The 12,955-nt window shown below is 39.9% G+C and overlaps 1 protein-coding gene across 2 annotated transcripts in view; it reads right to left on the bottom strand.

Moving 5' to 3' along the window:
* The window catches only part of tdrd5 (tudor domain containing 5), a 45,115-nt gene that overhangs the window by 22,860 nt on the left and 9,300 nt on the right, over nt 1–12,955 (bottom strand). For both annotated transcript variants that reach the window (XM_041205792.1, XM_041205795.1), the window contains exons 4-9: nt 8,346–8,429; nt 5,801–5,857; nt 4,660–4,813; nt 3,626–3,673; nt 3,380–3,504; nt 85–287 (exon numbers count right to left, since the gene is read on the bottom strand). In XM_041205792.1, the coding sequence (XP_041061726.1) occupies nt 85–287; nt 3,380–3,504; nt 3,626–3,673; nt 4,660–4,813; nt 5,801–5,857; nt 8,346–8,429 (671 nt within the window). The remainder of the gene's footprint in view (nt 1–84; nt 288–3,379; nt 3,505–3,625; nt 3,674–4,659; nt 4,814–5,800; nt 5,858–8,345; nt 8,430–12,955) is intronic.

Raw genomic sequence — 12,955 nt, 5'->3', positions numbered from 1 at the left:
AAGTATGGGCTTGAGAGCCCTATTTAATTCCCAATTTCGTGGTCCTGAAGCCTGTGGCAAAATCCAGCAGTTAAAAGTCCATACCTCATCTCAATCATCAGATCCTCGAGCATCATAGAGGTGCAATCCCCATAGAAACGAATATAAAACTGACTGGGCGAAGTCACGCTTTCTACAAACACACAAACAAAGGAGTTTTCCTCTAGCTCTGGTAACTTGTAGAGACTTCCATCCTGTATGGCGTCTGGTGGAATCTCAATTTCTGGTGAACACTGGGTCTTCTTTACCTGTATAATAGGGCAACAAAACTGTAAAGTAAGGCCTGCTATCTTCCTTTGCTTGTAACTCACTTTTGTACATTCACCCCTACCCCGCCGCCATAATCATCATCAACTGTGAGTTCAACTTCATCTCCATAAACGTTGTTGCTTGGTCTGGCCAGAAGATTCCCTGGATGATACAAGATGAGAACCTGGTCCAATTTGCCTACCCTTTCTCAGACAATCAAGATTGGTAAACACTTTGAATGGCCTTTTCAGGTGAGTACTCCAAGACTCTGCCCTGGAGCTATCAGTGTCTGATTCAGAGTTCAAAACTTTACCCTAGTGTCTTGAACCTATTGGCTGTATGTCCAGTCCATTACCCCCATCACTACTGAAATCATGTCGTCAGTAAAACAATATAACCGTAGAATTATTGGAGTCAGAGGCTGCAACCACTGGAATCACCATGAAATTTAATTTGCCGGATTACTAGAACAGATCCAATAATTTCAATTATTCATAAGTTACAAAATAATAATTTGTTACAAAAGCAAGATGGTTATGTTTTAAACTCTATAAGATAAAACGAAGAAATGAGAAAGTCATGTGAACTGCTACATGTCCTGCCCAATGACAGGCCTGTGAGGCCTGGTTACTATGGAGACCTAAGGGCCAGGTCGAGTGCTGTTGAAATGCACATGCCAGATTTTAACATCTGCAAACAAAGGCAGAAGCAGATGTTTTTGCTGTTGCAGACTTTCTGTCTCAGAGACTGAACAGAAAGAAAGTGAAAGGCAGAGACAGAGAGAGACATCAGTGGCTGTGAGGAACAAGGAACGGCTGTTGAGTGTTGGCTACCAGGAGTAATGCTGATGACAGCTGGCCCTCTTGTTAAAGAGTGGGAAGCAGCAGAACTTTAAGAACTCAGATTTTTCCTGGCATGGCCTGGGGAAGGAATCATCAGGATCAGCCGTGCTGCCGGGGATCAGTTTGAGATTTCTCAGAAGACTGAGGGAAAAGTATCCTAAATGATCACTGGTTACAACGAGGCAAAACAGGGACTATTAAACCCATTGGGAGCCAAGAGTGACTTTGGACTGCTTCCTCAAAAAAACTGAAATTTTATGGAGAGCGTACACACAGTGTGGGGTTATTGGTCATGTTAAAACATTAAGGAGTGTTATCCTTTATATAGCTTAGAGTATTAATTGCCTACTAAACATTGTTTATTCAATGTTAATTTAATTTGTTTGTTACAGTAAGTTCTAAAACTTGAAATCTCGTCACGTGATTCCTTTAAGTTGGTCACTGGGAATTCAAATTGGTTTCTAAAAAAATTATTGGTTTCTACAAGGATCATAATACACTGGGCCCACAGCCGAGAAAATGGAATGAATAATATGGTAGAATTGCAGATTATTAAGGTTCACGCCCTTGGCTGTTGCTTAGAAGCTGGTATTAGTATTCTGAAATAGTTTTGATGCTAGGAGATCCCACTACAAACAAGCAGTTTGCACTGAACGAAGTAAAATTGATACAAGGTGTAAGAGTGGCCTGTCAGTTGCGTACAACACTGCTACCTGAAATTACTTAAATTCACTGTTCAGCTGCTGGCTCTCCAAACTGGAAATAAATTGTTGTGGGGCTGGAATTTCCTACGTACTTGCACCTGGAAACACACAAAGCTGGGGCGCAAAGAAGTTATGTGCATTGTTATATCACCTCAAATCCCAATCTTTTAGAATCCTCTATCAATCCCTTTGTCAGAATGCATCCACACACATAATGGCGGTGCCCTAATTTAAATAATCTTGCTATTTTTTTGCTCAGAGGCTCTCTTCAAATTACCACCAGACTTTCAGGCACCCAGTAACCTTAAGCAGGTGCAAACCAACTGCTCCAGGAAGTTCTGAAGCTATTCACACCCTGTTAACGCACACAGCAATTTTCCAGTCCTGTTGAGAAATAAAAAGGCTCTTTTGCTCACTACTGCCTACTATTATAAAATGAAGTAGAGGAGATACAGGAGGCCTGGAGAGTGAAGCACCACCAATGGAGACAGCACCCTGCATGCAAGAGTGTATAGGATTTGTGTGACATTCCTAAGTAATTTTTTGAACTGCCCCCTGCAACATGCCATGTACAGATGGTATTGTGCCTGCTGCTTGAGGGCCTGGGGCTGGCTGGTGCCGTCACCCAGAGAAGTGGCAGAGCGGGCACTAGGAATACAATGGCTTTCACTTCATCTTCAGCCGCATTCACCAGCCTGATCACTGGCGTGGTGGCAGTCATTAGAACAGCATAGCCTAAATAAGAGACTGGAAGCCATGATTCATCATGCCTTCTAGTTTGTCAACAAAAGCCTTAAGAGCTGAATTTCCATCAAAGTGGAATTCCTGACTGCTCCCTCACTGAATCCTGCTGAGGAAAAAGCTGCATCTTCCAAATCCAGCAGCCACTCGTGCATATTTGGTGCTCAGCATTGCAGCTCGAAGGCCACATCTCCAAGAAGCTCTACATTACTGCTGCTGAATGCCAGAATCCTCATGCCCTCAGGTTTTCCACCAGCAGCGCCTCTTCAAGCCTGCAGCCGGATAATCAGGCTTTAATGACACAGCAGCCACCTTTGCATTCCTCACCGTCTCCCCTTCCTTCTTCCTGGCAGCTTTCTCCTCTAAAATCTGTCAGCTGTGAGAAGGGAAAGATTTGAGTCAATGAAGACCGAACAATTTAAATGGAGCTAACAAAAATCTTTGACAGGGAGCTGTGCGCTATTTGGCTTGTACTTCCCAGTCTCTAAAAGGAAATTTCTAATATCTGCCCATTTTTATATGCCTCCAGCCTTGAGGTCACATTCCAATTATGTTCAAACCACACTGACTACCTATACCCATTTCACATTTGTGCATAAGTTAATGAAATTGACAAGATGCTTGCGCATATCTTGCCAATGCTAGAACGGCCACAGAAATGGGTGGAATTTCAGGTACAGATTCCAGGTTGCAGCCCCATAGGAAACTCTAGACATTGGACCAGTAACAGGACATGAATGATTGAGGAATAATAATAGTAGTAGTAGATATAAAATTTAAATCGAGTAAGATTTTAATCTTTACCATTTCCACATTACTTGTTTTAAGGCTGAAATTCTTTCCAGGCTCCCTACTGTCTGCAATAACTGTATTTTTCTGGTCTGCAGATGGCAATGAATTGATTTTGTTGAGTTGTGATTCCACTTGCTCTAGAAAAGGAGAAAACATTAAAAAGAATGATTTTATAATTTGTATTGAAGAAAATTAGAAAAGATTTTCCATGTTAATCTTCTATGGTAGAAAAGGCATTAGAAAATAATGCAGCCCCACCTGGAGTAGTGTGTGCAATGCTGGTCGCCATAGTGTAGTGGGTACATCCTGGCATTAAAATATACAAAGTGAAACTAAATTAATACATTGAATTAGGTAGAGATTGACAAGTAGCATCACTAGGACTGTTTACACTGGAGAAAGGTAGCTTAGAAGTGACTGGCATATTCAAGCTTCTAATGGGTATGGGTAAATTGAACTCTAATTTTATATGTGTATATATATATGACATTCACAAATTCTACAGAGAGCACTAAACAGATGCTCAAAAGAGGGAAGTTAAACAGACAGTTTAAATTTAACTACAAAGAAACTTGTGACTGCATGAAGCAGACTGCCTGGGGCACAATGACAGTGGTAAATTCAGAAGAAAATTGGATGGATATTTGGCAGAGAAAGGGATTAATAGGATACAGTAATTTTAAAACTATGGGATCAGCCTGATGGACTGCCATGATATATTCTGGTCTGCTACATTACTTCCATGCATTCTCAATAGTATCCATGAATCTAAATTTAAGATAAACACCAAATATTTTAGCGTGAATCTTTGCTTCCCCACACATTAGAGCTTTAGTGTGAGATTCCTAATTCAGTGCTATTACATTCCACAGGCCCAGGCCAGCTGGGAACAAGATTGAGACTGCCCAGACTCTTATTTTGGAGCCTTTTAGATGGTACAATGCCATGAATCCCTTTATCATCACCGCAATTATATGACGCTGGACAAAATATCAGACATTTTCCACACGTATGGAAGGGACTTGGGAAGAGAAATCTTATGGTTAGTTATGTTTTTCATAAGCCTATTAATACCCGTTAATAGAGTATACCATCTCTGAATGCTTCAAGGTTATTTTCTAAAGATATATCTAAGGAAAGCAAGTTTATTGAAATATTTAAGGAACACAGCGAATTGGTAGGAATCTAAAACACAATGACTGACACCTCAGGAACGTGCAGGATTTACTTTGCCGAAAGGTGAACACTTTACAACTAAACAGAAAACAAACAGTGCTTTATTAGCCTTTTACTTTGAAGTGACTTGCAGTGTCGGATGTCAAAGACTAGCCAATCCTGGTTTACAGAGTCACGCTCCACACAGAGGGTATCGCTTAAGGCACCAACAAGTTCAGTCACACTATAGAAGCCCAAATCCTTTAAGGGAAGTTCCATTCCAAAAATATTCTGGAAGTCAAGAAAAGCATATTTTTCTGATTAAGCCATTCATCTGCTGTTATTTGGAAATAGTATGTTCACTAGATGTCCAACAGGACACAAACTACATTGTGTATCCCCAAGAAATGTTAGACTTGCCTCCATAGGCATTCCTTATCCCTGCCCTTTCCTCACAAAAAGCAATATTGAATCTATACATTGAAGTAGAATTTGCCATCTTCTGTAGGTAGGAGAGGAAGGCTAAGACAGGCTTATTTACTAAAATTTCAGTATCAAACTTGGTGATCTACACAATAAACAATTGGTTAAGATCATATAGGACAAGAGGAAAAAAAGTGTAAAAAGCAGCTGACATTAATTTTATATAAATGACACAGTAGTTTGTGTAATTTCATCCAACCCAAGAGGTCTTTCTACACGTACATTATTTAACACCGATATATTCCCATTAAAAAGAATTCATCTGGCTCACACCTGTGGGTGGGGTGCCCAGACAGGTTTCAAATCAGTGACTGACTATTAGGAGAATTCCTTCCCTGTTCTAAAACCACCAGGATAGATAAGCAATTCTATTCCATAGAAAGGAATGAAGTGAAAATTCTGCAAAATGCAGAGGCAAATCCTCTGAATTCTATTTGAAAGCAATAAAATATACTGAATTGTATTTTTGAGGTATTCAATATTACTTAACACCGAGTGTTGAAATTCATTATTAAAATGTCAAGGATAGAAAGTTGCTAAAAGAGCTACTTGGCTAAAGGAAAACATTCCAGAGATCTTATTAGCTCATTAAAATGTTGATACAATTTAGCAAGTATACTGTAGTAAAATGCAGAAAGTGTTAGTCATGTACAAGCAACCCTCTCAACCAATTATCATTTTGAAAAATTCTATGAATATGCTTCACTGAAAGAATAGCCTAACCCATCTTAATCAGCCTTGCTCTCGTATGTGTGCACGGATGCGTGTTTCGATATTTATGACTCCTGGAGTTACCTTGAATTCCGTTGGGAGTTTAGATGCCAATAACCCATTAGGTCGTTGTGCTACTGTCTAAATTAGGGATAGAATAGATCAAATCAGAAACCACTTGCAGGACTGAAATAACAACATACTTTTTTTTAAGCCTTCTGTTTCCAAATCATGGCTAGACTAATCTGAAGTCAGTTAACCTTGCAGCTTTTGGTCTCTATAATGCACAGCATTTAAAATTTCACATCAAGTATAAACCAATTTAAAATTTAAATTTAAATTCTGAATTTAAATCTGCTGAAGAAAGTGAGGGATTTCAAAACCAATCAGTACCATACTGCAGAAGGGAGAGAACAGGAACCATCTGAGCTCTATCAGAAACTACTGTAAATCTTCCAGCATAATAAATTTTTTAGCCCCAAAAATGTGTGGCATATTGGAACTAACATTTATTGAATTACTTGAAGTAAAACATAAGTGAATTAAATTGCAATAAGCAATGGCACAAATAATGGAAATTGCTGAAAGACAGAGATACGCTGTTGAACTTTTTGTCTTGCACTGATCAGGACAGACACAAGAATGCCAAATTTTAAAGGAAGCAACAATTTATACTGCATGAGAAAAGGGTGCTGATTGGTTGGCAAGTCGACTCAAGACATTATCATGGTGAATGGACTGGGGAACTATTGTCCCCCAAGCTTCTGTTTAATTCAAAAAAGGCACAATGCCTAGACATGTTCCTTTTGCCTGCAGAGGGCAGGTCCCTGCATATGCATATATGTAGCTTCTGGCAAGCGTAAGTGAACCACATTGCAAGTTCAACGAATAATCTTAAGTTGGTTGTTTGTGTAATTCTTTGCACACACTGATTGTTCATCAAATGCTATCCAATCATGGAACATTATGTTCTGAGTTTTGTAAGTACGGGCTGGCTGAGTACAATCAGTGCTCTGCCTATTGCGAACATATGAAATTTGGCATTCTTGCATCTGTGCTGATGAGTGCAAGGCACAAAGCTTTGAAGGGATGTCTTTTTTTCAGCAATACCCAGGTTCTGTACTACCAAGTGACTAGTAAGAATGGAAATGTGAAATTAACTTTAAGAAACTCTGAAATTCGTTGCCATCAGATTTGAAGCTTATACATATTGGCATTAAGTCATGTTCATCACCCATGCAGCAATCATTTTGCCCCAGTCAAATCACTTTCATTACACACCTTCACTACTGGAAGATGCCAATCAGTAGGTGTGTGTATGTGTTTGTGAATGGCTTCAGGAAAATACTGGATGATTGAAATCCCTAATAAAAATGTCAAGGATGGAAAGTTGCTAAGAAAAGAGCTACTTGGCTTAAAGGACACATTCCAAAGATCCTATGAGCTCATTAAAATGTGTTTAAGCCAGTCATTCAATTGTCCCGCTTTAATTTCAGGTGGTTTGCTCACTGCTACTTTCAGTGACTAAAGCATGAGAGTTATTCCTGAGTACTTTGTTTGTAGATATTTCTTGACCAATGTTATTCAGTAGCAAATGAATGAATACAGGGCAAATCATAGGCCAGCTGTCCTCTCTGTTCTTAAGTTCAAAATTAGAATACATAGCCCTCTATCAATATTTTTAGTGATTTGCATGCTAAATCACTGGCCAACTGTCTCAAAACTATTAATGTGCTCAAACTCAATCACTTGCCTGGGCTTCCCATTCCAAACATTAATCCCCCGTGAAACAACTTTCTTATCTGTCCATTTTCCTGACTGTGAATTTCAGTGCCAGAGAGAGCAATTTATCAGGGTTCAAATAGCTATTATCCTTAAGGGTCCTAAATACCTACTATTTCTTCTTTAGGGCAAGTAAACTCAGCTTTTGTAACTTCTCCCTGTAACCCAGGAGTCTGATGCTAGGCATCAGAAGTTTAGTCCTTTGCATGAAACAAAAGGTTGCTTCTTGTAAACAGAAGAGGAAATAAATGAGCCAAAAACAAAAAGTAAGAAAACTTATTTTGGTGAAAGCTAAATAATATTCCCAGGAACCTGAATCTTAGTTAACTACAGTAAAAAAAAAAGTGGATCAAGGTACAGGGAAACAAAAATACACAAACTTCAATAACCAAAGTTTCATTTTGCAAAAATTGCTCTAGTATATTTCCAGTCAAGCTCTCCCCATTTCCCTTAAGATGAACAGGAAATTACAACCAGCCTATGCCACTGAACAGGTGAGTTTCTGAAACCATGTTGAAGCTCCTTAATATTTTTGTTATATTGGGTTGTATATTTGACTGAATGTTTATTTAAAAAGCAGGAGTAACTAATTGTGAATGTGTCCCTACTAATAAAACCTAGCTTAAGAGACACAATTGTTTTAATGCTATTTGATGTACTTGGCTTTTGATGGTACGTATGGAAAAGATTTTTCTCTGTAGCTTTAAAACTTTAAGATCAATTGCCCCCAACTATGACTATTTTCAAAATATCTAAGTTTCAAGCATTGTTTACACAAATTAATATATCCCTTCTTGCTCTCCTTCCCCCAAAAAGTTATGAGAAACAATGTTCAATTTCTACTTACAAACCGAATTTTCTCCTTTACTTGTGAATCAATGGTGCCTTCGACCCCTTTATCTACAAGTACTGTCCTCAGGTCTTCTACAAGCTTGAACATCAAAAGGTATTGGTTAACAACACATCATTTCAAAGCATCAATTAATGAACAGAAGTGAAGATGGTGAACAGAACAGCTATTAGTTTCGAGCCTGTTCACCTGCCTTGTCCCAGTTAGACCAAGACACAGATCAGCATATTGATCACAGACAACCCATGACTTCCTATTAATGGTTGGCTAATGGTCAGTCTACTTTTAACCAAAGCAATTAAACAGTTTACTTGCCTCCATCGATTTTGTTAAGATTATAAAGCTTTCAATGTAGTTTCCTCTCCATATAATAGCAAGAAACTGGCCACAATTCAATTGGCAGGAGCAGGAAAAATCAAAGCCATGGGTACCAAAACTTCTTGAACATGCTCACTAAAAACATTTTTTCACAGTTGTTTTTTTGTAATATAAAGAGTCTTAACTGAAGGTCCGAAGGGACAGTTGAAATCCAATTTTGAGCAATCAATACTCTCACGATAGCAACAGAAATTGAAGTAACAGAGGAGATTCACCAGGATGTTGCCTGGACTGGAGTGTTTCAGCAATGAAGAGAGACTAGATAGGCTGAGGTTGTTTTCCTTAGAACAGTGAAGGCTGAGGGGGGATCTGAATGAGGTGTACAAAATTATGAGGGGCATAGATAAGGTAGGAGAAGAAACTTTTCCCCTTGGTGGAGGGGTCAAAAACTAGGGGGCATAGATTTAAGGTAAGGGGCAGGACGTTTAGAGGGGATTTGAGGAAAAAAAAAATTACCCGGGAGGCAGGGGAGAGAGATCTGGAACTCACTGCCTGAAAGAGTGGTTGAGGCAGGAACCCTCACAACATTTAAGAAGTAATTAGATGAACACTTGGAATGCTATAGCATAAAAGGCTACAGCCCAAGTGCTGGAAAATGGGATTAGAGTAGATAGGGACTTGCTGACTGGCATGGACACAATAGGCCAAAGGGCCTCTTTCCAAGCTGTAAAACTCTATGACTCTAACTTTGTAAATTACCCAATGTACTTAAAATGCCACTATCTTCATTTGAAAACTGTAGGTGAATTCTTATAGGCAAGTTATTCTACCACATCTCCGTTGATATAAAACTGTTTTGGCCTTGCATCAACATATATATTATTAAAAATGCAACATGGGCACACAATTCCATCTGAAAATATATTGAAAACTCCTGCTTCTATGTGGGGCTTTATCAATACAAAAACCTATATTAGAAGGTGTCAACATTAACTTGCAGTTATCAATTATGCCCATAAGTGGTGCTGTCAAAGCAACTTGAAATGTTGAACTAGCTGGAAAGCAGGAAAACAGCTAGTGATAAATTAAAATCCCTGAGTTGGTTACATGCCCAGAACATGTAAATTGATGGCTCATGCTGGAACAGTGACATGTTATTCTCACTTACTCCAGAGGTGGCACTATAGCCACTCAACCTGGTGTAACAGAAAATTGCTGGAAATGCAGACCAGGTCAGTCAGCATCTGTAAAGAGAAAATACAGGACAATGATGCTTCAGGTGTGTATCTTTCATCAGAAAGGTTGTGATAAGGGATACACATTCAAAATGGAGCAGCAAATGCTGACTGCTATGTATTTCCAGCATTTCATTTTTCTTTAATGTTTAGATTTGTAGCATGTTTTTTCCCCATTTTTACAGTTCACCAATACGACATTTACTCAAACTGAGTACAAGTTTTCCTGCAACTGTGTACACTTCTTCATTTACCGTTTCATAATTTAAATCGTGGGAGGCAGCCATTCAGCCCTTTGAGCTTATTCAATTATCCAATTAGATCATGGCTGATCTGCATCTCCAAATTCTCTATATCCTTTGATGCCCTTACCTGACAAGAATCTGTCAATTTATGTCTTGAATTTTTTAACTGACACAGCATCCAGGGCTGTTTGGGGGGAGGCAAGGGGTGGGGTTGAAATTGGGGCAGGGGGCAGGATACTGTTTCACATTTCCACTCCTTTGTGAGAAAAGGTGCTTCCTAATTTCACTCCTAAATAGCCTTGCTCTGAATTTATGTGGTGCAAATCATCCACACTGGTCCAGTTTAGCTTTAAATTTCATACCTCTTTCAATCTTTTATTATATATTTATTTTCAGAAATAACATATACAACAGTGACTACATTTCAAAAATAATTAATTGGCTGTAAACTAACAAAATATTCTCCAACAGGAGAGAATCTAACCACCTGCCCCTGACATTCAATGGCATCACCATCGCTGAATCCCCATCAACATCCTGGGCAGCGGTGTCATTAACCAGAAACTGAACTGGACTAGCCATATAAATACTGTGGGTACAAGAGCTGGTCAGAGGCTGGGAATTCTACAGCAATTAACTCAACTCCTCACTCCCCAAAGCCCAGCCACCATCTGCAATGCACAAATCAAGAATGTGATGGAATACTTGGAATACTTTCCATGAGTGCAGCTCCAACGGCAGTCAAGAAGCTGGATACCATCCAGGATAAAGCAGCCTGCTTGACTGACACCCCATACACTACTTTCAACATTCACTCCCTCCACCACCGATACACAATGGCAGCAGTGTACCATCTACAAGGTGCACTGCAGCAGCTCACCAAGGAAACCTCGACAGCACCTTACAAGCCTGTAACCTGTACCACCTAGAAGGACAAGGGCAGCAGATGTATGGGAACACCACCACCTGCAAGTTCTCCTCCAAGCCACACACCATCCTGATTTGGAACTATATTGCTGTCCCTTCACTGTCACTGGATCAAAATCCTGGAACTTCCTTTCTAACAGTACTTATACCACACAAACTGCAATGGTTTGAAAAAGCGGCTCACCAATACCTTCTCAAGGGCAATTAAGGATGGGCAATAAATGCTGGCTTAGCCAGCAACCCCCACATCCTATGAAAGGATAAATAGAAATCACGAAAGACACTATGTATTAATGCAAGTTCTTTATGTATTTTTTAAGCCTCTTGTTGTTCTTATACCCTGCACCCATCTGCACCCTAAGCCTCTTATCATCTTTCTTCACTGTTCCTATGCTACTCTTCTGCTTGTTTTGATACACATGCTACCTCTCTTTCTGGCCAGCACGAGAACACAGGACTTAGGAGCAATCCATTCGACCCATTCGATAAAATCATGGCTGATCTGGCCGTGGTCTCAACTACTGTCGCCCCACCCATCCCCACCCCCAACGATTCCCATTCTATCTAACTCAGCCTTGAATAAATTTAATGATCCAGTCTCCACTGCTTTCTGGGAAGAGAATTCCACAGGCTAACAACCATCAGAAAAAAACTCATCTCATCTCCATCTTAAAAGGGAAACCTCTTATTTTTAGTTCTAGTCTCCCCCACTAGAAGAAACATCCCAGTATCCAATCTATCAAATCCTCTCAGGATCTTATATGTTTCAATAAGATCACCTCTCATTCTTCTAAACTCCAATATAGGTATAGGTTTAGGCCCAATCTGTTCAACCTCTCTCCATAAGATAAGCCCTTCATCCCAAGATGAGTAAAATGAGTCTTCTCTGAACTGCTAACACAATTATGTCCTTTTTCAAATGAGGAGACCAAATCTGTACATAGTACTCTAGATGTGGTCTCACCAATGCCTTGTACAACTGTAACAAAACATTCCTACTTTGATATTCCACAAAGAACTCTTCGTAAATGAAACATCATTTCCCTTTCACAAAACCACATTGATTCTGCCTGATCCCATTTTGATTTTCTAAATATCCTGCTTTAGCCTCCTTAAAAACAGATTCTACCAATTTCCTTGTGATAGATGTTAAGCCCATTAGCCTATGGTTTTCTGCTTTGTCTCCCTCCTTTCTTGAAAGTGTTATATTTGCTGTTTTCCAATCCGCTGGAGCCCTTTTTGGAAAATTATAACCAATGCATCTGCTATCTCTGCTGCTCAAGTTTCTCAGTCACCCCACCCTCACTGCTCCTACCCTCTTCTCCTTCTGCATTCACTTCTGGCATTCATCTAATGCTGTTGCTGCCAGCTCACCTCTCTCACTGACTCTATACCCTTCTGCCTCTTCTTCTGGTCTCTATTTCCATCAGCCTTCTGTTCTGCCATCCCACTCTTCTGTTCCTCTGCCACTTTCAGTGCTTCTTCCCAGCCTTTGCTTCTGCACCCATGCTGTTTCTATCTGCTTCCTCAACCCCTCTTGGTCTGTCTTTCTGCTATCTGAGATGCTGCCTCCCTCCTGACCTTTCTTGCTGCTGATTCTAATCAAACAGATCAAATGTTTCCCCACCAGCCTCCCTACCTTTCCCCTGGCCCTGCACAGCCCCTGCTGACTATTTGACCTTGTTTTCTGGTCACATGCTCTGCCTTCACCTACCAATTGCTGATACCGGGAGCATTTCATTACTTTTATTGTCCTTCTGGTCTGCCTAACGCGAGGCCACAGAGATCAAACTGTGAGAACAGGTCGGCGAGCGGAAGATAATGCAGAGAAGAATCAGTGGTCAACTTGTCTGTCTTTGGAACCATGCATCCAACTGAGACA

This window comes from Carcharodon carcharias, chromosome 15 (assembly GCF_017639515.1).
Source record: "Carcharodon carcharias isolate sCarCar2 chromosome 15, sCarCar2.pri, whole genome shotgun sequence".
Taxonomy (NCBI): Eukaryota; Metazoa; Chordata; class Chondrichthyes; order Lamniformes; family Lamnidae; genus Carcharodon; species Carcharodon carcharias.
Note: the sequence above shows the minus strand (reverse complement) of the source record. Positions and strands in the feature narration are given on the sequence as shown.